Below are 26,375 nucleotides of genomic sequence, written 5' to 3'. Positions count from 1 at the left end.
ATCTGAGCAAGAGTCTCTACAAACACATGCAAATGGGATGGTCATCTAGGTATCATTCATTGGTTTGACTTTTTGATTCCGGCACTCATTTTAAACCTCTTTTGAGGTGTCCCAAACCATCCGAATAGTAACGTGAAGAACCCTCGACACCTATGCCATGACCATGATACAATGAAAGTGAATCGTTCCCCGTTTAAGCGGTAGCAAGGTCCTTCTTGAGAGTACCCTGGTACTGCTTCTTCTCCGCCGGCGTCTGGAAAGCACCGTGTCCGAACTCGGACGAGGTGTCGATCCACTTGAGGTCGATCTTCTCGAGGGCCTTGCGGGAAGTGTGAGTCCACATGGACTTGCGGAGGGTGACGACACGCTTCTTGGGGCCGGGGATGGAGCCCTTGACCATGACGAAGTCGTTCTTGACCTCACCGTAGCGGACGAAGCCACCGAGGCTGGGAACGTGTTAGCAGTTGCGCGTGGCTGAACAGAAGGCGGCGAAACATACGGAGTGATGGTCTTCTTGGTGACGTCAAGCTCAGTGGCAGCGTTGTCGTCGGCGGTGCCCTTGCCGATTCTGTAAACCTTGTGGTTGACAGAGGTACGGTGGTGGTATCCGTCCTGACCGGCACGGGCAACGGTCCACTGGACGTGGGAAGGATGCCAAGCACCGATACAAGCGACCTTGCGGAGACCCTTGTGAGTCTTGCGAGGAAGCTTCTTGGTGCCCCAACGAGAGGTGACACCGTTGAATCCCTTGCCCTTGGTGACGGCAATGACGTCGATAACCTCGTCCTTCTCGAAGACGGTGTCGATCTCGACGGGCTTCTCGAAGAGGCCGTAGCCGAAGTCGACCTTCTCGGGAACGGAGCCACCGTTGATCTGGATCTCCATGAGGTGGGCCTTCTTCTGCTTGAGGGGAGTCTTGCGAATCTGAGTGTGGGCGAGGACACGGACGACGGTGCAGTACTTCTTGATGCGCTCGATCTCGCGGGTGATGTTGGCGCCGGAGGACTCGGTGTGCTGCTTGGCGTACTTGGTGAAGGCCTTCTTCTTGGACTTGTACCAGTTCTTGTAGAAGCGGCGGCGGAGCTCATCGGACAAGTGCTCGGCCCAGACGGTGGTGAGAGAGCGAAGACCGCGGGGAGTCTCGATGTAGCCCACAAGACCAACAACGATCACCTGTAAGATGTTAGCCATAGGCACAAAGCCAAGCGGGCTGCGTTGCTAGTACAGGGGGGGTATCAATGATGGAGACGGCCTCAACCACCTCCTTCTTGTTGGCCTTGGCGCCGGGACGGTCGAGGTCGCGAACGATCGTGGTCATGCCGGCCTTATATCCCATAGTGGCAGTGAGATGTGTTGGCTTGCGAGCATCGTCCTTGGGGAAGCTGTAGAGAGACGATGATGTTAGCTTCGTGATCTTGAAAAGTTCTGAAGTCTTCGCGCAAAATTCGGGAAAATCGAGGAAATTCCCAAAAAATTCCACGAAACTCCAGAGAACAGGGAGAACGAAGAAACAGGGGATGACCGACCTCTTCACCTTGCCCCGATGGCGAGCAGCACGCTTGCGCGGCAGGTAAGCCAGCGAACCGTGGCGAGGAGCCTCGTACTCTATGTGAACCGTAAGCCTTCATTCTTGTCGATATTCGTGTGGTTGAAGCGCAATTGGAGCGCGACAAAATGGAAAGGAGCGGAATGGGCGCTAAAACGTACTGCGGTGAGACATCGTGATGTTCCTGTGAATTGGCGGGGTTAGTTGGACAGGAAAACGATGGTCGACGGTCGAGAGAGGTGTAGGAAAAGAATGTGAGGCTTTTCGCGAGACCCCCTGCGTAGGTGGGATGGGAGACGGGTAGAGATCCTGACCAGAAGGGCAGTTACCCTTATCGATAAGGTAGGTGCCTCCTTCCCGAAAAAAAAAATCCTGCTTCTCATCTGGTCCGTGCAGATGCACTAGAGCGGTCCAGATCACGTGCTGTTCCGACCATCTCCACTTTCTGCCGCCGTCTCAGAATCTTAGTTTCATCGAGCCAGATGCCTGCCCCCAGTGCTGCTGTTGTCTCTGTCGTCGTCGTCGTCGTCGTCGTCGTCTCCATTGTCTTTGTCGTCCGTCGTCGTCCAGTTAGATTTGACAACTAACCTGGAACACTAGGCATCTATTATATTCCTGCCTTCTTTACTTTCGCTGTTGCTCTTGCCGTACTTGTTGCTGTCGTCTCTCCTCCTCGTCGCCGCCTCTGTCACTATCGTAGTCGTCTTCGTCCGTCATCATTGTACTGTACATCTGATCTCGAACCCCTCGTATCAGATTCTTTTCTTCTTGCACTTGCTTCCGCCGTCTCCCTTGTTACTGCCGTTATTTTCCCCGTCGTCGTTGTCGTTGTCGTTGTCGTTGTCGTTGTCGTCCTCGTCGTCCGGTGTCTCTTCCGGGTCCGTCGAAGCAAAAGCCGGTTCCTCTTAGCCATCCCTCACGTCCGAATATCTGATGCGAATAAATCCGGAAGACTGTTGTCCTGTGAGCGGCTGTCCTTTCTCGATAAGTCTGCGCCGGGCGTTCCACAGGAGTAAGAATGCCACAGTTGACCTTTCTTCCTTTCTGGCCCAGTCGTTGAGTATCTAGTGGCTCCTCCTTTTGTTTCTGTCTCCTGGTATCTAAAAGTTCAAAACGCATGAAACCCAGAAATTTCGTCGGCTCGCGAGTAGCTTTCCTTCCTCGATGACTTCGTTGTCTTAACTGTTCCTTCTCATGTTTAATGCAAATGACACTCTGATCCCGGGAAGACTGCTAGCCTATTAGTTCCACAAGTCTACGCCGACATCCATTTTTCAAACAGACAAAGTTCTAGAGGGAACGCTAACGCTGGCAGCATCTCTACTTCCCAGCAAGGCACGGCATAGCCCATGCTATCTCCATCTCTCAATCCAAGCCCCTGATCGGCCCACACCCTGCAGAGAACCAGATTCCTCAGCCCGGGGTGGATAAAATGGCCAACGAAAGGCTGGCGGGAGTTGGCAGACGGTGATCGGTCGGTGTAAGTGGAAGATGGAGTTTTGTATAGTGAGCTAACGTGGGCGACCGACTTTGCGAACTGCTTTGAGGACAACGATGCAGACCTGATCAATGGATAAACGCTTTCACACCTCCCTCCCGGCGATCCTAGGTCCATCCTCTCCTCCCAGCAAAGGGATAAGTGACGTCAGGGACCTTCGACATCGCAACCCACGACGTGACATGCAACGTAGGATGAGTTGAAGACCAATTAACGATACGTATCTCGAAGAACGGCCAACACAGACTCGATGTAGAACACGATTTGAAGCATTCCCAGAAGCCACGAAGAAAGGAACATCTGAAAACCTTGCAAAATCTGGTCGAGAAGGATATGGCGTCGTTACAGGACAGGCAACTCGAATAACCCAGCCTCCCTACATTACTCGCAAGTGGACTTAATATGGCCATGGTATTTCTCTCGCTGATTCACAGATGGGGAATCAAGGTTGTGTCTCGGTAGAAAAACATACCATCACGTCCTGAAACTGGTAGAACGTTTGGAAAAGCCACCAGCTGAAGATCGCATTAGGAGACATTTGTCTGAATGCGCCATGGTAACTGTATTCTCTGCAGCTCTGCTGTCGTCTCTGCCGTCGTCGTCTCTGCCGTCGTCTTCTCTGTCATCATTGTATTTGCCGTCATATCCAATACTCAAGTATCCTTCGAACCTAGCATAATGGAATTAGGTCTTGCATAGACCCCTAAAGATCTCTACAGAGGTGGCTGTAGAGACTTGTATCTACAAGCTTCTTTTAGAGCACCCAAAGCCTTCCTCTTCAAAGGCCCAAGTCCATCGAGATAGGTGAGACCTCCAGTCTACCTATTTTGGAGCAGTTCTCTCCCCTTTCGAGCCCCAGCCAGTTTCTTTGAGGGCCCCAAGGCCCTGGGGCTTCATTTCACTGCAGCATTTTGGAATGGGCACTCTCTCCTGTCTTGTCGCTTTGTTCTGGCTCACACACCACAAAATTCTCACCTCACATTCACTGCAGCAGTTTCGGCTCACCTCATCTCAGGAGCTGAAGGCCGCCTTCACCTTCTACACCTCCCACCTCAGGCAGCACCAAATTGTGCCTTTAGAAACCCTGCCCTCCTTCGAACTTTTCCATCCCACCCTTCTTCTCTCATCCCACTCTTCGGAAAGCTTTCTCTCCTCTCCCGTCCCAATCTTTCTTCTTCAACATCACCTGGGAAGGGAAGACATCACAATATTCATCTCCCCTAGAGGCAAAGGAAGCCTACCTTTACCTCTGCACCTTCTAGCACATTCGGCTTTCGACCACCTTCCCCTTCTCCTACTTTCCTAGCCATACTTTCCTCTTCCAAGCACCACCTAGGAAGGCCACCACAGCGAGCACCTCACGATGGCGCCCGTAACGTCGGTACCCCAAGGCCACTCCTTCCCGAACGGCCGGGTCATTCGTCCTGAGGAAATGCGAGCGGTCACAGTCAACAGGGACACCAAAGTCATCATGAAGGACCAGAAGGGCAACCGTATCGAGGGTGACGTCGACAAGGGCCGGATCGGTTACTTAATGTGCGACGCCCCGGACATGGAGGGCTACGTCCTCTGCCAGCTGATGAACAACGATGGCGAACTTCAGAAAGGTGAGTTTTGCGGGCTTTTGGCCATAGTCAAGTGGTCACTTTGTGACCAAAAAATGCTAACAGCTGCGCAGTTGCCATTCGCAAGGCAGACGTCGATGTTGGACAGCTCCACGGACTAAGAGCCGAGGAGGCTCATGGCCAGAGTCATGGCTGGAATTGTTACCACATCACCTGCGAAGGACTCGAGATGTCAGTGTTCCGCACTCGTTCGCGCGTATCACAAGCTGGAGGTCGTCGCATCTTCAAGGTCAAGGTGCCAGTCACTGGAGACACGAGCTGGAATCTCTGCTACTCTCTCGACCAGTTGAACCCAGCGCCCCCGATCGACACGCCTCTGGTCATGTCTATTCAATCCATGGACGACGGCAAGCCGCATGCCACCCCTTGGTACCGAGGTCCTCACCATGGCGCTTGGGACAACTCTGACGAGCTTCACTCCTTTGCTGTCACCGCCGCATGGCACGATGAGACGACCAGCAAGTGGGTTTCGGTGAATGTCCAGAACAGCGAGACGTTCTCCCGGCGCAATATCCAGCTGCCAACCGATCATTACCACAGAAATGTGGGAGGAGACATCAGCTACAACGATTCATGGATCATGGCAACGAGAATGCTCCAGTTCATTCACAACCGTCGCTACCAGAGCCCTCCTCCTTTCCTCGCGCGCTCGCTCAACGTCGATGTCAAGAATGTCGTCTGGAACCACATGGAGCAGGCCGTCCGCCTCATTCCCCGAACCAAGTACAACAATGCCGAGTCCCCAAAGAGAGTCACGTTCTTGAAAAATTGGAACGCCATCCAGCAGACTTGGCCGAACCTCATGATAGGACCCAAGCCCGAGGGTTTCGAGTGGAAGTGCGCCGTCTGCAGTGCCCTTGCGACATCGAGACTGCCTACTGGCAACAAGCGAATTCAGTGCCAGCCGATTACAGCAGGCGAGATAGAGCCCAACGAGATCGTCGGCTTGGGAGCTACTGCAGAGCAAATCGCTTCATGGACTTGCCAAATTTGCTGGACCGCTTATCGCCGACCTTGCGTTTGGATCAACAAGGACATCTTCACTCAGACCAGGAAGCCTACGGAAGGATCCTCTTACGTTTACACGTTGCCCAACTACCCGGGTCTTGTGCCAGTGTTCCCGAGCCAACTTCAGGCAGCGGAGCACCCCCCTACTCTCCCGGAGTACAATGTCTACCATCTGAAGGGCGAGCTTGACACGAACGAGGATGATGCTGAGGACGATGTTGTGGATGAGTTTGCCGTCGTGGGTTGAGACTTGGGACCGAGCCAAGATGCCTTCGATTTCAGAGGGACAGAAAGTGGGATGTGACAGAGGGAATTTCAAAACGACGGAATTGGGGCCTTACATGTCTTACACGGCACGGTAGGGCATTCGGATACGGAGTATTTTATCATTATCGGAGGTCAAGCGACAACGCACACGCTTGACATTTGCAGCATGATCAGCCTTCCAGATTGTTTTCAAACGGCTTTTCAGGTCATCAATCACGCGAGGACAAAACTAGGGGAACTAATCAGGGCTTATGGATGAAACAAAAAAAAGATAGTACAGAGCATCAGGCCTGTCATCAGATAGTTTTCGTAGATAGCAAAAAAAACAGTAGATAGCACTTTTGTGTGCAGGCCTCAGGGCTACCTTTGACAGTGAATTTGCATGCTGAGATTATGATCTGCGAGGATTGTCGTTGCTGTCCTGCACGACTGTTGTGGCATGAAGTTGAGCTTCCAGTTCTGTTGACTTCAGCGATGCCGAGAGCAGCGAGGTCAAATATTCAGTGCCCTCGCAGCATAGAGTCCAAGAAGGATTGCGTTTGTTTCTAGGTTGACTTATGCCATTTTATACTAACTTGGGGCGAAAAGGCGAATTGAGTAGGTGAAAATGAACCTAGTGAAAGGGGACTAAACAGACGTTGTGTAGACGCTCCCACGTTCACGGTTGCGGCAGATCTCCAAACGTCCTTAGAGAGAAGAAGGTTTATGTTCCCACGTTATTGCGGCTGTGACAGACCTCCCAACTTCCCTGGCGAGAAGAAGGTGTACCTGCCAACAGATTATCGCGACCACTCTAAGGGAGGGGGAGGAATTCAAAGCACCTCTGTCTCGTGGCCTTCTCGACGCCTCCGCTTCCCCCTAGGCGGACGTCGGTAGCTTCACGGTGAATCAGGGGTCTGGAATACGATTTTGTATAAGCAGGGGAAAGGGGGGCGGACGCTGTTAACGCAATATGCTAATGTGAGTTCGACACAACCAACGCCATTCTTGCTGTGTTACCTTCCTAGGTGGTGTTAGAAGACACGGAACAAATTGCTTCGTGGACTTGATAGATATGCTGAACCACTTATTGTTGACCTTGCGTCTGGACCAACAAGAACGTCTCTAGCTACCGCCGTCGTCGTCCGGCGTCTCCCGCGTCCGTCGTTGTCCATTGTTTATCGCCTAAGAAGTTGCAAGTTTATCGATGACCAGCCATGGGGCCCGAGCCGGGGCTTCCTCGACTTCCTGAGAGTCACCTGGGAAGGAAAGACATTACAATAACAACCTCATCTAGAGGCAGAAGCCCCCCTTTGCCTTTGTATCTTCGAATATTGATAACAGCTCTAGGTAACGTTCCCTCCTCCCAGCCCAGGGATCTCGTCAGGCTTTCTATCTGGTGTAGCTTATTTGTGAACATATGTGTGCTATTTGGCATTTCAAGGGATTGCTTATGAAACTCACGGCGCTGCGCAATGCTGACACCGTGGCCATCGTTTTTGTTAGTGCCAGATAAGCCCGCCTCAAGGGCGGCAGAGGCGTCGAGAAGGCCACGGCGATGTCACAGTTGCTGTCCTCCATCGCCGTCGTCTAGTGCCTCCCGAGTCTGGTGTTTATCGCATCCCAATTCTTGTCCATTTCGAATCGCAACTTTAATTCACCAGGAACCAGGCCACCAAAGTGCTTCGGTTTATCCACAACCGTCGGTACAAACTTGAGCTCGCAGATCATGGCGACAAGGATGATTCGCTCCATCCGCAGCCAAGAAAGTAGAGCCATCCGCAAGGCCGACTTTACGGGTGTTTGTGCCATATCGACCTTGCCGTTGGTAGCCCCTTACTGCGCTAAAAGCAATAGATCGACATCTTCTGTCCTTCGCGAATCACAGGATAGCTGTTCCATTGGTGACGCTGGGGCTCTTCGACTCGAGGTCTGTGAAGCTGGCCCCCATCGACGTCTGACTTACGCGTACCACACATTGCGTTGACGGCGTCTGCCCCCTTCTGTCGCTTAAACACATCGTATTCCAGACCCCTGATTCAGTACACTGCGAAGCTACCGACGCCTCAGAAGCCCACTTCAAGGGAAGCGGAGGCGTCAAGAAGGTACTGGACTTCTCATGTTCGGACCAAAACCGGATTGGTTTCTCTTGCAGGGCCCCTAGTATTTCTTGGTATGAGACTTTTATACTGATGAAATTTCCAGCCCACCCAGTGTGGGGTTGGGGGGAAAGCAGTCAAAGCACATTGCACCTCCGTCTGCACCCGTGGCCTCCTCGACACCTCTGCTACCCCTGACGCGGGCTTCTCGGGCAGTCGAGGTACAATATATATATACTAAGGTACAGAAATGGAAAAGGAGACCAAGCTTCTTGGACAGTAACAGGAGCCATGGCCGCGGTGTCCGCATTGCGCAGCGCCATGATTGCCATGAGCAATGCCAAACAGTACATGCATATACATTCATCAACATTCAGTTACTCGAAACATGTTTAGATGGGGACTAAGATTCTTTTCATGAGCTACCTAATTGCCCAGCCACACCAGTTTGCTCCTCAACGAAAGGTCCTCTCGAGCCAGCGCGCATTTGAGAACGAAATGGTATACATGAAAAGTGAACACAATGTGCGCGTACAAAGAAAACAACTAAGTCATACTGCTATTTATCCATTATGTCGATTCAACCTTGGGGGTGGGCCCCATCATGCCGTTGATGCTTGCACTTGTTGGTGTCTTGGTCTCTCCTGACGACGGAGCGGGGCCCGAGCCGTTGGTCGTGGCCACGGCGGCCTTCTTCTCATCCTCGCCGCTGTCATCATAGTCCTCGTCGACGTCCATCTTGCGAGCCGCGCGTTCCGGCTCGCTGGGCTGAGGCGGGCGGGGCGCGGGAGTGTGCTCCATGGGCGCTCTCTCCTCAGCAGGGTACTCCTTGACACCCGGGGCGGGACCGGAGGGAGGTCCGGACGGGCCGTTCTGGGCGCCACCATCATGGAGAATGTTCTGCATCGGCGCAGCGGCCGACTGCATGGGTGGGAGGTGGTTAGAGGGCATGGGGTGGCTCGGCTGGTGGTGCGCAGCCTCCGACGGGTGATAGCCGTCGTTGGCGTTGCGCTGCTCCTCGCCCCTGCGGATGTCATCCGCCCTCCTTTGGTCATCAGCCCTGCGCTGGTCCTCGGCGCGACGTTGGTCCTCAAAGCGGCGAGCCTCCGATGAGTTGCGACGGTACAGGTCGCGAGAGCCGGGAGGGGTAGACGGACGTCTAGGACGAACGTCGTCCAGTCTGGCGCGGTTCTCGTCATTGGCAGGCCGCTTGTGAGCAGAGTCCTCTTCCCACTCGCGCATGCGCTTGGGTCCAACGGAAGACGGGCGATCATGCTCGCTGCGGGCGGCAGAGTCCGCAGGGATCGCGCCCGGAGGAGGGGGAGGCGGGTGTGCCCCCTCCATGGGACCGGGTGTGGGGCCGTCAGGGTGGTGTCCGTAAGGCGGAGGTGGGGGCGCCTGGTGTTGAGGGTACGCAGACTTGGGGGACGGCATGCGGTTGTCGTGCATGGGTCTCTCACCGGGGCGGGGGCTGTTGGTGCCGCGGAACTGAGAAGGCGGGCCCGGAGGGCCGTTCGGAGGGCCGGTCTGCATGGGAGGCATCTGAGCAGACGACGGCTGAGAGTAGTTGGGGTTGGGAATACGAGGCGCCGAGGTGGGAGGGGCTTGGTGGCCCTGCTGAGACTGCTGCGGCGGGCCCGACTGGTAGTGGGAGGGAGGAGGGGGGGTCGGGCCCCGGCGAATCGACTCGGGGTAGGGCGGGCGACCGCCGTGCTGTTGCTGCTGCTGCTCCTGTCTCGGGCTAGGCTGGCGCGGCATGGGAGGCGCGGGGCCACGGAATGGCTCACCGCGCTGCTCGTAAGGGTTGGGGGGCTGCGGAGGGGGGTTGATATCCGCGAGTCTGCCCCAACCGTTAGGGCCGGGACCGTTGGGTCCGGGAGGCGGAGGCGGCTGCTGTCCTTGCTGCTGGCCTCCGCTGGGAGCAGAGCTTCCCCATTGAGGAGCCGGGGGACCGACTTGGTAGGCCTGCGGGTGAACGTCGGCCGGCTGAGGGGCGGAAGGGGGCTGCCCACCGTTGGCGCCGCCGTTCCTAAGCAGCTGGAGTCGCGCCTTGATGTGAGGGTTCTGGGGGTCCAGCTCTGCAGCGCGCTGGTATGCATCCAGAGCGTCACTAATTTGGTTGTTGCAGGACTCGTACAGAGTACCCAAGTCGTACCACACCTCAGAGATGAAGGGGTTGAGGCGGATGGCGCGAGAGTAGGCGTCAAGCGCATCACGGTACTGGTTGATCTGGTAGTAGAGAACACCGATAGAGCACCAGAACGTGGGGTTGCGCCCATCACGATAGACGGCTTGTTGGTACGCCTCATACGCCTTGGGGTACTTTTGCTGGGACATGTAGCACCGACCGAGCAGGTACCAACTTTGCGCGTCGCCTTGGTCAGCAGCGACAGATTTCTCCAAGAACTCAATGGCGCGCTCTTGGCTCTGGAAACTGCTGCTCTGCTGGTGGTGAAGCCATCCGAGCTGCTGCAGGACCTTTGCGTGACTGGGATCGCGCTCGAGGACCCGCTGGTAAGCAGCCTTGGCGCTATCATACTGTGGAGGTCAGTAAAAGCTTTCATCGGCCTGGGATTGAAGGACTTACGTCTTTCTGCTGTTCGTGGACGTGTCCAATCTGGAACCAGATATCCTCCTCGGTCAGGGGAGGCGGCGGGGAGTTGACAATGTACTTGAAGCATTCCAAACTCTGACCAAACTTCTGCTGTTGCTTGTATATTATACCGAGACGGAAGTAGATTTCGTTTGCCTTCTCGAAATCGGGCTGCATCTGCATGACTTGGGAGAAGGCCTCCTCGGCGTGCTCGAGAGAGCCATATCGGTCGTAGAGAATACCAATGCCATACCACAACTTGGGCTCCTGGATCAAAATTAGCACCAGTTACTTCAAGACTTATACAGCGCAACATACCCTAGGGCTCCTCAAGTTGACGAGAGCAGACTGGTAGGCAGCGTAAGCTTGCTGCAGATCGTCCATCATAAGGTAGCAGTGGCCTATGAATTGTTAGCGTCGCCACCGCGAGAGGTTCAGTCGCGCGCGTCACATACCTAGACTGCCCCAGGCTTCACCATTGGTGTTGTCAATCTTGAGGATCGCCTGCAAGTAGTCGACGGCCTTGTTGAACTCCTCGCGTGTGCGCAGGATCAAGCTGATGGCGTTCATGGCAGCTACGGATTGCGGGTTCGCCTGCAACGCACGATCGTAGGCCTTCATGGCCTCGTCGAGGTTGCCGAGCAGCTCAGCGAAGCTACCTGTAGTCAATTGTCAGCGAGGGTGATGCGCGTCAGTTGTCGCGAGTTACCTACCAATCTGCATCCAAACGGCCTCGTTCATGAGGAGAATCTGGCGCGACGGCGCATAATTCTGGCCATGCTGCAGGCTCGGGGGCGGAGGAGGCCCAGGAGGGCCATGCTGCTGAGGCTGCATGGCCATCGTCGGGGAGGGATGGTGGTTGGCCATTCTATCTTGGGGAGGAGGAAAGTTGACTTGCGCGGCCAGCTGCGGGTCTGCCTCAATGGATTGCCTGCCTGTTGACCGCGCAAAGGCGACGATGTGGCAGGAACCAGAAGTTGAGGGTTACGGAGAAACCAAGAAATTAACTTTTAACCAAAGATGGAAACCGCTACGAATACCCGAGGTTCGCGTCACCGAAGAGGCGGGAAGTTGAAAGGGGTTGTCGCGATGGTCCGACCAGATTGTGGTGGTTGTGGATGGCGACCCGTCAACCTGGAGGTTGGGGGGCGAAAGTTAGAAGCAACGACACGATGAAGCTGCTGAATCAAACAAAAAATAAACGAGATGCGGTTTACGAAAGGGATGCAAGGCCCTTTGGTGAATCGCAATGATGATGTTGGGAAAAGGAAGGGATACGAGACCCGAAGGCGATCGATCGAAGCGGCCCCGATACAGCTCTGTGGGAAGTTGGGGATGGGGGAAGAAAACGAGAAGGGGAAGTTGGGAGGCTGCGAGAGGTTCCTAAGGTAGGTTCCATCATTCTGTGCCAAACTCACCTTACCCACGAGTGAACGGGCAGCAAGGAGGGAGTACGTACCGGGGGACGTACCCTTTGTTCCTTCCGTTCCTTTCTCCCACTAAATGCACGCCACGGGTCCCTTTTCCCAGCGAAACGATACGACGGGGCGTGTGGCACGCTTTTTTATTTAGCTGGGGGTGGCAGATGTGGGGAGGGGGGGCCAGGAGAGGGGGGAGCTAAGGTCGCCGTCGCGGCAGCGGTAGCGGTACGTACCCTGAACCATCTCATCTAAAAGCCTCCAGGCTTTTTACAGCTAGTTCGAGCTTAGCACGCACTCTCTTACCTTACCTTTGCCTTTTTTACCTTCCCTCACTACGGATACGCAGTACGTACCCTTTTCTGGGCTGGTTTGCTTGCTTAACCTGACCTGGCCTGACCTCCCGTCACTTGCGGATATCTTGGCTGGAGCCGAAGTGCCACGCCCTCGGCCGTCATCCTCGCTCCGTTGGACCTGGGACCATCATCTAACCCACGCGCACCGCAGCGCAGCGCATCGCGCAGCCGCCTCAGAGTCGCGCGCCCACCGCCCGGGGGCAGACCTGCGCCTACGGATACACTACCTTACCCCCCTCCCACGCCGACCCAGGCCAGGCACGGCACCCAGGTGCAGATTCATGGAGGCGGGTGGCGGGCACTCCCACTGAAGGCAATTCGCCTCCCCTCACCCATCCCGCCCAAGGCGCCCGCTGGGAGGGGACCGACGGACCCATGGCCCATGTGTGTGCTTGGCTGGCTCCTCCAGCTGCTCCGAAATGGGTTGCGAAAGGGCAAGGATTTACAACCACAGAGTGCCTTGGCTGATGGAGACCACGACTTCACTTGCGGAAACCTGCGGTTAGGGAGATGGGGATTGTGGATGAGCCTCTGGGAGGCTAGCGAAACACGCACTGCAGACGGGTCTCCATCTTCTTTGATTGCTTTGCCGGCCTGCGTTGCGCATCGCATCGCATCGCTGGCGAGTCGAGTCCTGTCGTCGTCGGGGGCGCGTCTGCTGCGTCTGTTTCTCTCGCCCTTTTTCTCTCAGCCTCCTCCCCTCTGCAGGCTATCCGTCACCACCACCGCCGCTGTGAACCTTCCTCCCGCCCTGTCAGTCGCCAAATGCGTGATTGCTACCTTGTCTTACGCCGCCGCGGGACCTCTCCATTTATTTATTTATTTCGTGTTGCTGCTGAAAGTGGGCCCCCGAAGCTTCTTTTCCCCTTGTCGCAGGTTGCTGGTTCCCCCAGCAAGTCTCCAAAGAGAATCTCGCTCATCACCCGCACTTGCGAGTCGTGCATCGCGAATCTGGTGATTAATCCGACAATGTCCGAGGAGGTGTTGGAAAAAAGTGCCGTCAATCGCTCTAGTCGAAGCAGCGCAGCAGGATGTCGCGCAACGTGATGCAGCCTCAGTCTGGGCTTCGCGATCCTCGATTCGCCTTGTTCTGGGCGGCGGCCCCCTTCAACTCGCTGACGTTCTGCTGCAACGTGTGCATGTCCATATCGATTAAGCGGTGGCGCACGTTGTGATAGCTGACGGACCCGGCACGATAAAATAGGGGACGACGTTGCCAGCACGCCCAGACAAAGCACATGATGAATGATCTACGAGGGAATGCTTCCTTGGCCAGCACCCAGACGCGGGCATTTCCTTCCATCCTCAGCCGGTTTGAAACAAAAAGAACAGCCGTGTCGCATCGCATCGCATCGCGTCGCCCATGCCAGTCTCTTGGTTTCCGCGGCGGAAACTCACCGAGGGTATGGGTCACGATTCGAACAGAGACATGCCTTAGGCAGATCTTGTGTGCCTGAGATGATTGAAGAACGGCACCCACGGCACGAAACGGATACAGACAATGGAACAGCGGTAGCATCATCGCGGCCAATGCGGCGAAATGGGCAGAGAGTGCCCTTTTTTTTCTTTTTTTTCCAGCGTCAGCGGCCGATGCAAAGTAACCGCCTCTTTCGTGATACAGTCATGTCAGATGCCTGAAAATCTTTCCGAATTGCATCGATCTGTCAGATCGGGAAGGTGCACATTGCCAGATAATTATGCTCCGAATTAAATACCATCTGTATCCAAATCCGAACTTGCTGTCGACGCTCGTCCTCCGGGTTCCCTAAAATAAACAAAAGAAGATCAACTAAAAGATTGACAGGTTCGTTAGGAATGGATCGAAACAGCCGTCAATAGCCCAAGGGATCAGAGGCCGAATTAAAAATAATCAGTCACCTCAGCCCGAGAAATCAACAGCGCTGCGCTTGAGCTGCTAGGTACTGCCGCCGCCGCCGCTAAACTGCATTTCGGCAAACCCCACGTGTCGCTGAGGTGCTGTTGGGTTGTCACCTCAGCGTTCAGGTCGGGTAGGTTAATGTTCACCGAGGGGACAAGCTGCTGTTCTGGGTCCTTTCCCCCGGGAAATGTCCCTGAGATTGAGTCGAGGTACAGGCCGGCGTCACCCTCGCAGTCCCAAGTCTCACCCGACCTGAGCCTCCAACGAGTGCTAGGCCAGCGTGTCGACGGCTATCTGCCCGTTGCCCGCGCCTGGCTGACTGGGCTCTCCTCACTAACGAACCTGGGAATCGACTCTGGGTTGGCGGGCTGGGCTGGGCTGGACGGTGTCCAGGGCGGGCAGATTTGGTGCATGCACCAGCACCAACCAGGCTGGTCCCCCCCGAGCCCAAGATCCTGATCGGGGGTGGAAGGGTGTGCCAGGTGGTGGTGGATCGCACCGTCGAAGACATGCCAGAACCAAAACCAACGACCCGACCTCCAAGAAAGGACGAACTTTGAGTTTGGTTCATGTCATCGCTGCACCACTGCATCCATCCATCCAGAACACCGATGTGACTTCATCCGTGCCGCAACTGCCCGCTAGTCAGTTAGCTCCGTTATTGCATTGGGAGGTTGATTACCCTCCCACCGCCCTCCCCAACTCTCCGAGCTTCCCCTTCCCACCACCATCATTACGCAGTAGGTACATACAGTGTATGCCGTAGGTTTGGAGACAGGCGCCTGGCCGCCTCCGTCACCGTCTCTGTCTCTGGGGTGGTGTTGTCTTTCCTCGTCGGCCCCCTTCCCCGGTTATGATCTTCGGTTTCAGCACCTGATGATCGGGATGGGATGGGCTTGGAGGTGGTTCATCGGCTTCGCTTCCTTGTAGCAGGTACCGCTTGATGTCTGAAAGGGACTGTTAATTCGGCCCTCTGTCGCAACGAACGAACCTTGCCTTTCTTCACTTGAATAAGCTCGGCTGGCCCGAAATCTGCGAAAATCGCGGGCATCGAGGTTTCAGGCCCGGTTTATAGAGTCCTCCGACACGACGCTATCGTCAGGAGGTGTAGTGCGGCGGCTGTTGACCCTCGGATGGCTGCTGACAGCCGGATTGGTTTCCCTTTACCGGCGGCGTATCGATGTGCCTGTCTTTTATTTCCCGCCAGCGTTCAAGTCATGATTGCCTCGGTGGCCGCCGCCGTCGCCGCCAACCACCCGGCTGGGGAAGGGGATCATGGGTGGGAGGGGAGACACACGCAGCGAAAAGCTGGAGTCTTGGCCTTCACGGTTGGGACTGGAGGTGAGGCCTGAGGTGAGGAATGAAAACGAGGAGGGGGCGTACCTTCAGGGGTCCGAGGTGTGAAGAAATAAATTGCGAGTGATGAACAGCAGCATCGACGGGGTGGAGGGGCGTGGGAGGGCGTGGCCGTCGTCGTGCGTCTGTCTCTCTCTGTGTGGCGGGGGTGCCTGCCGTTCCCCCAGTCCTTGGCTTGGACGAAGTAAAGATTGTGTGCGTGCCCAGCGCGGTACAGCAGATACGTACCGGTAGCGCAAGGTAAGGTATGTTGGATGTGCGTGTGGGCGGCGGAGGAGGGATGCAGCCATCTCTCGCATATGCAGGCCGTTTGGGGGGGTACGAGGATACCGAGGTGTCAAGGTGAGAGTCGGTGGAAGCGCGACGGGTTTCCGGGAGAGGGAGGCGGAGGATGGGAGAGCGGCCGAGAATGAATGGTGATGGGGCGCTGTATCTGCATCGTCAGGATGAGTAATGAACAGGATGGGATGCCCGATCTGTTCTGATGATGCTGAGGGTGGAGGTGAAATGAATGGGAGGGTAAGGGCAGCTCAAGAGGGTGGTGATGGACAGAAAACGGGAGATGAGAGAGTGCACGGCTCCTGGGAAAGGTCCCGGGCGGGTACGTAGGGTAGGTTTGTCGGCGTGCATATTCGGTACCGTTGGTCGTAAGTGATGAGGCACTTTACTTTCCGCCCCGGGTTGAGAGATAAGTGCGAGCGAGCAGTGTCAGTGTACGGCGTAAGGTACTCGCAGAGGTGACTCGTGAGAGAGACAAGCAGCAGGCGTGCTGCACTGCGCTGTATCCGTACCTACACTACGGCCACCTTAGCGACCACAGCAGCGCCTCGAACCTGCCATCCGCCAAGTTGTCGAACCTGACGTGCCACGGTGCCACGGTGCAGGCTGATCTGACTCCTTGGCGTCAGTTATGGTGTGGTATCAAAAAGTCTGTGGGACGGGGAGAGCCTTTTCGGGGTCAAGTGGCACCGCCTGGGTCCATCCATGTTTCCATCGCCCTCGTCCTGAACAAGTCTTCTGTGCCTCTTCCCAACGCGTACAAGCGGCCCCTCCCCGGCAGCCCGGGTATTTTCTGACTTTGTCCTGTGTGTCCGCGCCGCAGCACGGAGCAGAGAGCGCTTCCCGTCCTGGTCCTGGTGCCTGCTGAGATTATCTCAGACACGACAACCCACTGCGTATTGAAGAACGTACCGCGCTTACCTAAGGCAAGGTCGTCCGCTCCCTCCCCACAACTGTTGCGCACCTTACCTACCGTCCGGCTCTAAAGCCCCCTGCGTCCCCTTTGCGGGATCGGGTTGGAAACGAACAAGAGGGAAACCTAACGTTATTGGCTCCCGACTGTGCGTGGCTGTTGTTTTTGGTTCCCTTCGCTGACTGAAGAACGGAAGCAATGGCACGTTCTGGTGCTCGCTTCGCATCATGATCAGCATCGCCGTCGTCGTTTCGCTTTCGCCGTCGCAACAAGTCAAGTCAACCGCTACACTCGGTACGCACCACGACACGTTCAGAGTGCGACGATTACGGATACACAAAACACATCACCAGCCGACCTCCACCACCTACCTACAGAGTATCCGTACCTTAGGAGGCTGATCCAAGCCTGGGTCCTCGTGGTCAAGTGGTGCCTTGCGGGCGATGCGATCCCTCCATATTAATAAGGACGGGCAATATTGCTTGAATCCTCCACCAGCTCCCCTCTTCGCCAGATTGGCTGCTGCCGCCCACCTTGTCTGCCCCGATTCCCCGAATCACACTCGTCGTCCGTCGTCCGAGCAAGCGGATAATAAAAATCGACAAGTTCAAAAATTCTCCTTGTCCTCCCTCCCGGTGCCAGGTTCCTCTTTCGGGCTGCCTGCTGCTGCTGCGCCGTCGTCGCTCGGAAACCCCATGCGCCAGGACCCAGGACCCAGGACCCAGGCTCAGGACATCATCTCCTTTTTTTTTTTGCCTCAACTCTTTGAGAGGAGCGCAGTCCACAGACCAAGCCCACTCAGGGAAGGGCTTGGCTGGTGCCGCCCTCCGGCCACGATGTCTACGGATACCTAGCCCAGCCCTTCCCCCATCATGTACGTAAGTCTCAACGCTCGCCAGGGCCCGTCATGCGGTGAAAGGAAACGGCGGGGACTGGAACAACTGGGGACGACTCGGTCCTGTCGGCAACCATCACACGTGAGCTTGTCTCCAAAGAGGCGAGCCTATCCCCGACGGCCGTGGCCCCCATCGCAAACCGTCCCATCTCCCACGTCGTCAAGGTTGGACTGGTCTTCCCGGTCCGAGACAAGACGTACGGCATACGTGTTTGTCGCGACATCCAGGCCGTCGCTTTCGTCTCCCACCTCCTCTTGAAGGGCATAGAAGGATGGCACTTGTTGGCTGCCGGCGCCAGCGAGCGGACAGAAAAAGGAACTCCCGCATGGATACTTGCAGATCGAATCGCTGGGCTGGGCGCAAAGCGCGGGCATCTCAAACACCCGCATCCCGCCGCCGCATCAAGCCATCGCACGACACCGCTGCCACGATGTCCATGTCTTGGCGTTGGGTATGCTTCTTCTTCGTCTCCTTGTCCGGTGTGCAGCACGTACGGAGATGCTATTTAAACCTGGGTTCTGGCCAAGACGGATTGGTTCCCAAGCAATGCTGCCGCAGCGGTTTCTTTTTCCTGGGCCATCCTCAACTAAGCCAGACATGCCGGTGCCTTCGCCTGCAAATGAACCATTCTTGGCTGCGCGGGCGCACATTCCACATTCCTGCGAGGGCTGTGGAACATGGGAGCGAATTGCAAGGTGAGACAGATGATGCAGCCCAGCCCAAGCCTGGCAGCGGCCCATCCACACCTCAACGCAGCTCACGAGCCACAGGCGCAAGGGGCTGCACGCGCCACGGGGAAGCCGACTCAGCCAAAGCCAAGTCATCATCATCAACGCGGGCGGCGGGCCCCAAAAGCCAAGCCAAGCCAAGCCTGCCCGACGGTGCCTTTCTTTTCTTCTTGTCGTGTTCTTTTTTTTTCATCTCGTCGGAGATGCTCAGTGGCTCCCCCCTCGTTCCCTCCGCATCAAGTAGGGGCCACCTATCAGAGCCGTGATGAACCGTATCATTAACCGGCAATGGGAACATCGCCAGATACCACGCCGCACTGACCGCACCGCTGGCGACCCTGAATCTCAAGGCAACCAACACAACACAACACACACGCGCAAACAGGGTCACCTCCCAGATGTCCAGTGCCCCGTCGGTTCTGAGGAACGTTAAGCACCTGCTGAATAAGGCGTGCTGATTGTGGGGCCCATCCATTCCCTCGTCATCCCCTCTCACGCCCATGTCCGCACGCCAAAACCTGTGTGAACCCGGCAATATCACGTCCCAGCTGTGATTGGCTCGGCCGGCTACCGCTACATCGGCAGAAACCTTTTTTTCCCTAATTTTTTTCCTTCTTTTCCTGCCCGGCCCTTTCCCTTTTCCCTCACCCAAGCCACAAGCCGCCTCCTCTCCAGTGCTCCACTCTCGCCTAAGGCAACGCTACGCCATGCCGCCGCTACGTTGTACGTACCCAGAGATCGGCGCATGCCGTCGACGTGATTGAGATGTTCCAGACTATTGGCCCGAGATTCCAGGTGCCCAAATTCTGGGCGTTTTGACGCGTCCGGTTGCTTCTCCCCAACCACGTCGCCCCATTCGATGGCGTAGCGTCCAATCAGGCTGCTGTCATCTCCGGCTTCCATGGTTTTTCCGGAATACACCACACGACTAGAGATATGATCTGTAAAGTGATTGATTGTTCAAGCCAATCAGCGTTGGAGGAGCGGCAGTGAGCGACTCGTGAGAACCGCCTTTCCCGTTCGCTCCGTTCCCTCTAAAGCATACGTAATTGCTTGTGTCGAGACTCGTAGAGAGAGAGTGTGTGTGAGCGTGCGTTGGTGCGTGTACATTACATGCATGCATTGACCAAAGACACCACACACACACACACACACACACACACACACACACACACACACACACGCATCATACAACACCCACCACACAGGCACAATCGGCTCGCTTGCTACAACAGCCAGCCAAAAGAAGGGACGCAAGAAGACGTTGGGTTGATTTGAGGAAGAACGCAATACACTTTTGGAGAAGCAGACGGAGACGGGACGATCAAGGGTTCCTTGACCTATTTACCCTTTCCCACGGCCGTGTCATGCAGAGGGGAGGGCCCCCGAGGTTCATGCGTCATGTTCAGAGTTTCCCGCCGTCGCGCGCCCATCTTCTACATCGCCCGTCATCCGGGGGTTTGAAAGGTGGGAGGAGGGGGGCCTGGATGAACAAGACTGATGAAATCCATGTCGCCATCCATCATCCAGCACCACATGCACGCATCCCAAGATCCCGGGGGAAGCATCCTCCCGCACCCTTTTCCCATCCATGGAAGGTCGGAGGTAAAGCATTAATCGTCCAGTGATCGCATAACGTTGTCTGGGCAGACTTTGGTCCATTCGCCTTGCGCGCCATCTTCTAGGTAAGGCGGCGCCCATCATGGCAGAGCTTAAAATGGTGAGACGAGATGTGTAGTGGGATACAGGTAAACCCGCAGGAGGGGGAAAGATGGTTGATGAAGAGACCGATTAGGCTTCAAGGAATGCCATACGAGTGATATCGATGATGATCACTTTTTTTGGGTTCTTGTTCTTGCTTTCTCATTTTCGGTTCACGTTCTCCGTGGCCCCCTTTCGTCTCGTTTGATCTGACCAGAACTTGACCGCCATGCATTTTCCGGATTACCGTGCGCCCCTTCAAACACTCTTACCTCATGTTGCTTGACACCCTCCTTCGCCCTCAGAGTCGAAGGGAAGGGTAGGATTAGGAGAGGGAAAGGCAAGTCCCCGTCACTCACCCACGCACGTTGGCCCTTTATCATTTTACCCGTACCTTTTCTAAAATTCACTTTCTTTTGACACACGCATGGGTCCCGAAGATCGACGGTTCGACGTTCCTCGGTTTTCGAGACCCGCAACTCTAAATCGCTGACACAGAGGTGGAGGTTTTGGTCCCATCAGATCTATCTCATCGACGGGTGAGAGGCACGCAGTGAATGGCAAAGAATGGGAAATGCAGTCTCATGACAACATTCCAGCGCATCCCAGCACTGAGTTTCGATGTCCCGCTGGAAATTGGAATTGCGCATTCCCGATCGAAGATGTGGAATTCAGGTACGGCATTTGGTGACTTGGCGTGTAAGCCTCAAATGTCAGCCTCCATTTCTGGGTCCTCAGCAGCAGACAGTGTGTGGGTTGAACGGCTAATGTAGACACCAGGGGGGAGCGAGCAGCCAGAGGAACACTGAAGAATACTACAGAACACAATGAAACACGGACCCTGAAGCAAGCGGCGGTTGGGTGCCAGACGAAAGAAGCAAAATTGAAAAAAGGGCCAAAACTCTAAACAGCGTCCGTCTCCCTTTGGTGGGCGGATCTGAAGGACTGACGTTCGTTTACATGGGCCGGCATCTATTTTCCTCCCATGATCGGGGAGGAAAAGGTACCGTAGCCGTAGGTAGGAAGCCCGGGCATCAGTGCGGGCACTCCGCCAGCCGCTGGCTGCCACGGGGCGGATAAAAACACACACCGCACACGCACACACACCCAAGAAAGATGAGGCATGGGAAGAAGTGTCAAGTTACACACGTACGCAAACAACGCCTGCAGGGCGCCAGATTGGCGCACTTTGACTTTTTGTCCCCCTTGGCGCTGGGTTCGAGACGGAACGCAGGCACGTAGGCAAGGTGGAGTTTGGCCCAGATGGATCTGCCCGGCCGCCCACGGACCGGCGATCGTCGTTCGGGGTTTGGCTGTCACACTGGCTTTTTTCCCTTCTTCGCTTCTCTTCTCCGGCCGAGCGAACGAAGAGACAAAAGAAAAGGACGAAGATAGAAGGAGGGGGGCGCGGGGACCCGACGGCGGATAGCACGAGCCGAGTCTGCACACAGACGCTCTCGTATGTATCAATGACAGAAGGGAAGAAAAAAAGGGTAAAAAAGAAAGGAGGAAACAAAGCTGCGAGCAGAAAGATCGGAAGAGAAACAGAATACGTCCGAGGGTTCGCCAATTTTTGCTTTCTTCCTATGTCATGTTCTACGACCCAGGTCCGAGAGTTGTTTTTGCTGCAGCTGTGTGTAAGACAGAAAACCGGTCCGCCGCACAACCACCACCAGTCAGGCCTGCGTCTTCGGAGCCGTTCACCCACAACTCGGACCTCGACGACAGTTGGGGGTGCCGATGGAGCAAATCGACAGGGGAGAGAACGAGACTGGACTGAACTAGTACCTGGACCGAACTGATATATACCGACATGACGCAGGGCACGTGGGTGAGGGATGGCACATGGGAAACGGACGGATGCTCGCGCGCGGATGTTAGTGATACCGGAACAATGACGAAGGCATATCTGTGGACAGACGTGCCAGCTTTCCCCAATGCAAAAACGTACATCATCGATTCCCCGTCCGTTGTAAGTAAAACTACACTTATACCTTGAATGAGGTCCTCTCTCTTTCATAATCCCAAGACCGCCCAACTACCGACTGTACTTCTCGCGCAGGTATCCATCTGTAGACGCCGATGCCCGAAAGAGAGAAACAAAGAAAACACCCGCAAGGAATTAAAGTTACTCCCTGATTCACAACTGAAGAGTACAATTCGTACCGTTCTGTCCAATCGCCCTTTTTCCCCGTTGAAACCACATGGCCCAAGAACTGATTTCAAGCCAAGGCCACTCCCCATTCATGCCCCTATGATCCGTTCTTGTCGTTCGAGTCCTGCTCGGGGGTGTAATTTGTCTCCCCCAACATCTCGGTCGGCCCAGTGGTCATGGCCGTCTGCGTGTTGGGTGCGGGTTGCGTCTGCACCGTTGGCCCCGTGGGTTGCTGCGCCGGGGGCTGTGAGGACGAGCGCGCCGCCGCGTTGGCCGTCGCCGCGTGGAGTCTTTGATCGAGTGTCTTGAGGGCGAGCGCGCGTCTCCGCTCCGCTTCCGCTCTTGCGCCGCCGGGGGCGCTACGTTGGATGTAGTTATTCCCGCGTCCCCCGGACATGTTGTCGGCAGAGAACGGGCTGCATATCCGCATCGCGACGAGGACCTCGAAGATTTGGGAAGAGAGCGCGGCCACGAACGGTTTGGCGGGGCTGGGGAAGAACTCGGCAAAGGCAAAAGTCTCGCTGGCGTCTCCGCGCATCGATGTTGGCTGCGAGGCATCGAGGTCGGGGAAGACCTTCTTGTAGAAACGGAGGTAGGTCCAGCTGGTGAGGAAGCCGGTCACAGCAAGGGAGAAGGAGGCGGTCGTCAGAAGCGGCGTCAGGGTGAGCGCAAGCACAATTCCGAGGTACACGAGCGGGAATCTCGGGACTCGCATGGAGAGAATGCCACGGAAGAGGGTGACAGTGTGCGCCGGGACGAGCTGACTGAAAGCGACGAGGAAGGATATTTGCATCGGAATCGTGCCACCAATGACGGTGAGTCTGTTTGGAGCTGGGTTAGCCTCGGAGCTTCCGGCTTTTCTTGTAAGAGAGAGCTCTACATACGTCCAACGCTCGTTCCTCGTCAGAGTGAAAAAGACGATCATGGTCGCAAATGTGAGGGTATTCGGGATCAGAGCTGTGATGGCAACAAACTTGGCCAGCTCCGCCGACGACCAAGCTCTCTCGAGATATCTTCCGCCATGGTATATGGTTACTCCGGCAATGCCTAGCGTGAAGATGTTATTCTCAACCAATGTTGAGGTCAAGAAGGTCCACGGGTAAATAAGGGAGAGCTGAGGGATGAGCGTGAGGTAGGGTATCACGATCTCTGAGGTTGCGCTCCACTGGCGATAGCGGATCGCAGCACTCAAGAAAGACTGCAATACGAGCACGGCCAGGAGGCCACGGGTGACCGGGGGGATGTTGATTCGGGGCGGCATCTTGGGTACAGCTTCCGGTCGGACGGCGAACGTCAACAGCGCATCTAGGGTGGGTTTCGTGATAGGACGAGCTCGGTTTTTGGCCGTCCAGCTTTCCCATCCGTAGAGCCTCACCTAAGGGGACACTTTGGTATGGCAGCCCGGGGTCGTTTCAGTGGAGCTAGAGAGCGGGAGATAGTTGTTCCAGAGAAGAGCTAAGCCTGACTGGGCCAAGGGCCTGGGAGCTTAGCGCACTGGCCATGCAGACCCATTTTGGCGGGAATTGACACGGGCAGCAGCCTTTTGAGGTTTCAAGGGTACGTACCCCGTACCTATCTTGAGGTGTTTCGAGCCACGTTCCCCCCGGACTCCCTCTCCAGAGCTCGATGTACGTCTGCTCAGCCTGTCAGATCCTTAACGACGGTCCATCTCTCAGCCGCCTTCTAGGTGCCAGAACTCGGAGGCCCTTACTCAAGAAGCAGCCCCGACATTCGGTTGATTCGGAGGTGTGCTGCGGTGCACGAGGCAGCAGCCAGCAGCAACAAGCAGCAGCAGACAGACGCACAAACAGCACAAGCAGGCCCCAGAGTTTTTCATCTGCAGGGCGACGAACGGGCTTGGAGGGGCGTGGGAGTGTTCCACTGGTGGAGCCGACAAGTACTCGATGCGGTCGAAACGGGAGATCTCGTGGCTCCATCCCTGCAGGGCACTCCAAGGGCACTTGGTTCGGTTGAACGCCAGCCCAGCCCGGCCGTGTCAGCAGAAGCCGCCGTCATCCACCCTTTTCCCTTCCCACTTGTGCCACCGTCCGGCCTCTCGGCAGTAGGCTTTGCTTGTTGGGTCTCCTTATCAGCCTGGCCAAGACCAGAATTGAAGAAAAGACCATTCAACGCTGGTCAGCTACGCGAGGAATGCTGAGGCGTGTTGGACACTCTCGCTTCCCCAAGGTCTCCCGGCCCAAATTTGAAGGCACTTTTGGTGAGGGTTCTAGAGGTGGAACTGACTCGAGATCATGGCCCCTGGGCGCCTTCGGACGGTGCCGCAAACCTCGGACGGCCCCCCCTTGGACCGTCAGAGAAGCCAGCTAGATCATTCATTGCTTGGCTACAGTTAGGTTGGCTCGGCCAATGACACTAGCAAAAAAGCAGGCCGCTGCTTTGGCCATGTGTGCCATGGTCATCACGAAGGGCATGGAAAGTCTTCAATTTGGTGGGTTTATCGCCACCCTATCGATCGCATGTCATCTGCAGAGTGGTCGTCAATTTACCGTCCCCTCTTGCCCAGCGGGTAAGGACCGACAAACCCCGGCGTCATAAAATACCCCAGACGCAGGCGGACATCACGCTGGGATGCATGTCGCCATTGATTAGACGGTCTCGGAAAAGAGAATCAGCATCAGCACCGGCCTCAGGATCAATGGCGTCCGTGCCAGGATGGCTAGGGTTTGGCCTCTGTGCTCAGAAGCGCCTCTGAATGATGAGCGGCCTGCCGTTCCCAGGGGTGTTTCCGAACACCAAAACGTTGGCCGACGTTGACGGGATGGAGTTTGACCACAAAACCAGCTCCCATTCGGCTTGGCCTGATGTGCCGGTGTGAGTGGCTAGTAACCAGTGGTCACAGACAAGCGGTGGCAGGGGGCCCTGAAGAAGTCCCCGGAGCTATTAAAGATCGAAGGCCATGCAGCCATCACATCCTTGTCCACACCCACCCAGGGCGCCTCGCAGCCAGCAGTTCCCGCCAGGGAAGGCCCCTTGATGGGCAATGCCACGTACACACACAAGAGACTGGCGAGTCGACGAGAAGTCGATGAGGGAGACGGAGGGGAGCACAGGAAAACATGATGCCCGTCGCATCAACCGATAATGGCATTTCCTTGCCGTCACCACGCCCTCTAAGCGTGGGATGGCTCGCCTTACCGAGAGGCATTTCTAACACACCGTCCTGCACAACACTACCTCGAACCCCAGCTGCTGTCATGATTGGAATCCCCCACTCGGGACCGTACCTTGCCTTGTCTTCCAGGGTACGTACACGACGGGTAGGAATTGGAAACAGACGACAAACCGCTGCCCATCTGCGCGGGCTGCAGCCCCAAGAGGCGCGGCCCTCTCTCGGCATTAGCCTCCAGGGCAGTGGCCGCATGGGGCGAAAAGAGAAGAGCATGTACGGTATCGACTTGTGCATACAAAGGCAAGCTACACCACGCTAGGCCGCGCCGCATTCCAGAGATGGTTGGGCGGAGACGTCAGGACACTGCGCAGCGTGCTGCACTGCGCTGCACCAGCGCCAGAGCAAACAAGCACCCCAAGCTGGTGCGGACGCGGGTGCCAGTGCCTGTCCTGCCCTTTTGAGGCCTTCGAAGGCATGCTTGCTCTGTTCTTCCGGACTCACGGGGGTGCTTCCGCTCACTGTCGAAGGCAGCTTATTTTTACGCCTCTTGGCGACTGGCTAGCACAGGGTTTGGGGCCAGAAGTTAAGATTGGAACCGGTTCGAGACGAAAAGACCGTGTCTCTCCTTTGCACCTACGACCGGTGAGGTGGGGATCGTGGTGGAATTCAACGATGACACGGGAGGGTGAGCCGACGGACGGAGCACGGAGAGGGTCATCAATGGTGACACAAAGATTGATTTGACTGGCGCAAATGCATTGGAAGCGACCGAATGGCGCGCGCAACAGTTGTGGGAATGCCGCCGCGCAGCGTCCCTCTGTGCCGACGACAAGAGTCAGATGGACGGTTGATCAGCGCAGCGCGACCTTGGAGCCAATTCTGCGTTTCCATTGCTCCAGGAAACTGGGGAGAGGTATTACATAAGGTGGGTTTTGAGGGGGCTCATCTC

The 26,375-nt window shown here is 56.0% G+C and overlaps 4 protein-coding genes across 4 annotated transcripts; 1 reads left to right on the top strand and 3 right to left on the bottom strand.

The window, feature by feature from the left end:
* Positions 1-193: 193 nt before the first annotated feature.
* Positions 194-1,720, bottom strand: GCG54_00002340 (60S ribosomal protein L3; the record flags this gene model as incomplete). Its single annotated transcript, XM_045402434.1, has 4 exons — positions 194-446; positions 500-1,173; positions 1,226-1,605; positions 1,708-1,720. 4 exons carry the CDS (start codon positions 1,718-1,720, stop codon positions 194-196), a joined length of 1,320 nt encoding a protein of 439 aa, XP_045258796.1.
* A 2,687-nt stretch (positions 1,721-4,407) lies between these two features.
* On the top strand, positions 4,408-5,924 carry GCG54_00002339 (uncharacterized protein; the record flags this gene model as incomplete). Its single annotated transcript, XM_045402433.1, has 2 exons — positions 4,408-4,651; positions 4,723-5,924. 2 exons carry the CDS (start codon positions 4,408-4,410, stop codon positions 5,922-5,924), a joined length of 1,446 nt encoding a protein of 481 aa, XP_045258795.1.
* Positions 5,925-8,592: 2,668 nt separating this feature from the next.
* GCG54_00002338 (General transcriptional corepressor ssn6) lies at positions 8,593-11,482 on the bottom strand (the record flags this gene model as incomplete). The annotated part of the gene is made up of 5 exons (XM_045402432.1): positions 8,593-10,560; positions 10,610-10,882; positions 10,934-11,016; positions 11,071-11,274; positions 11,329-11,482. 5 exons carry the CDS (start codon positions 11,480-11,482, stop codon positions 8,593-8,595), a joined length of 2,682 nt encoding a protein of 893 aa, XP_045258794.1.
* Positions 11,483-22,393: 10,911 nt separating this feature from the next.
* Positions 22,394-23,557, bottom strand: GCG54_00002337 (Transmembrane protein; the record flags this gene model as incomplete). Its single annotated transcript, XM_045402431.1, has 1 exon — positions 22,394-23,557. The coding sequence occupies one exon, from the start codon at positions 23,555-23,557 to the stop codon at positions 22,394-22,396; it is 1,164 nt and encodes a 387-aa protein (XP_045258793.1).
* Positions 23,558-26,375: the final 2,818 nt, after the last annotated feature.

Source organism: Colletotrichum gloeosporioides, assembly GCF_011800055.1.
Source record: "Colletotrichum gloeosporioides strain Lc1 chromosome Unknown consensus_84, whole genome shotgun sequence".
NCBI classification, from domain to species: domain Eukaryota; kingdom Fungi; phylum Ascomycota; class Sordariomycetes; order Glomerellales; family Glomerellaceae; genus Colletotrichum; species Colletotrichum gloeosporioides.
Note: the sequence above shows the minus strand (reverse complement) of the source record. Positions and strands in the feature narration are given on the sequence as shown.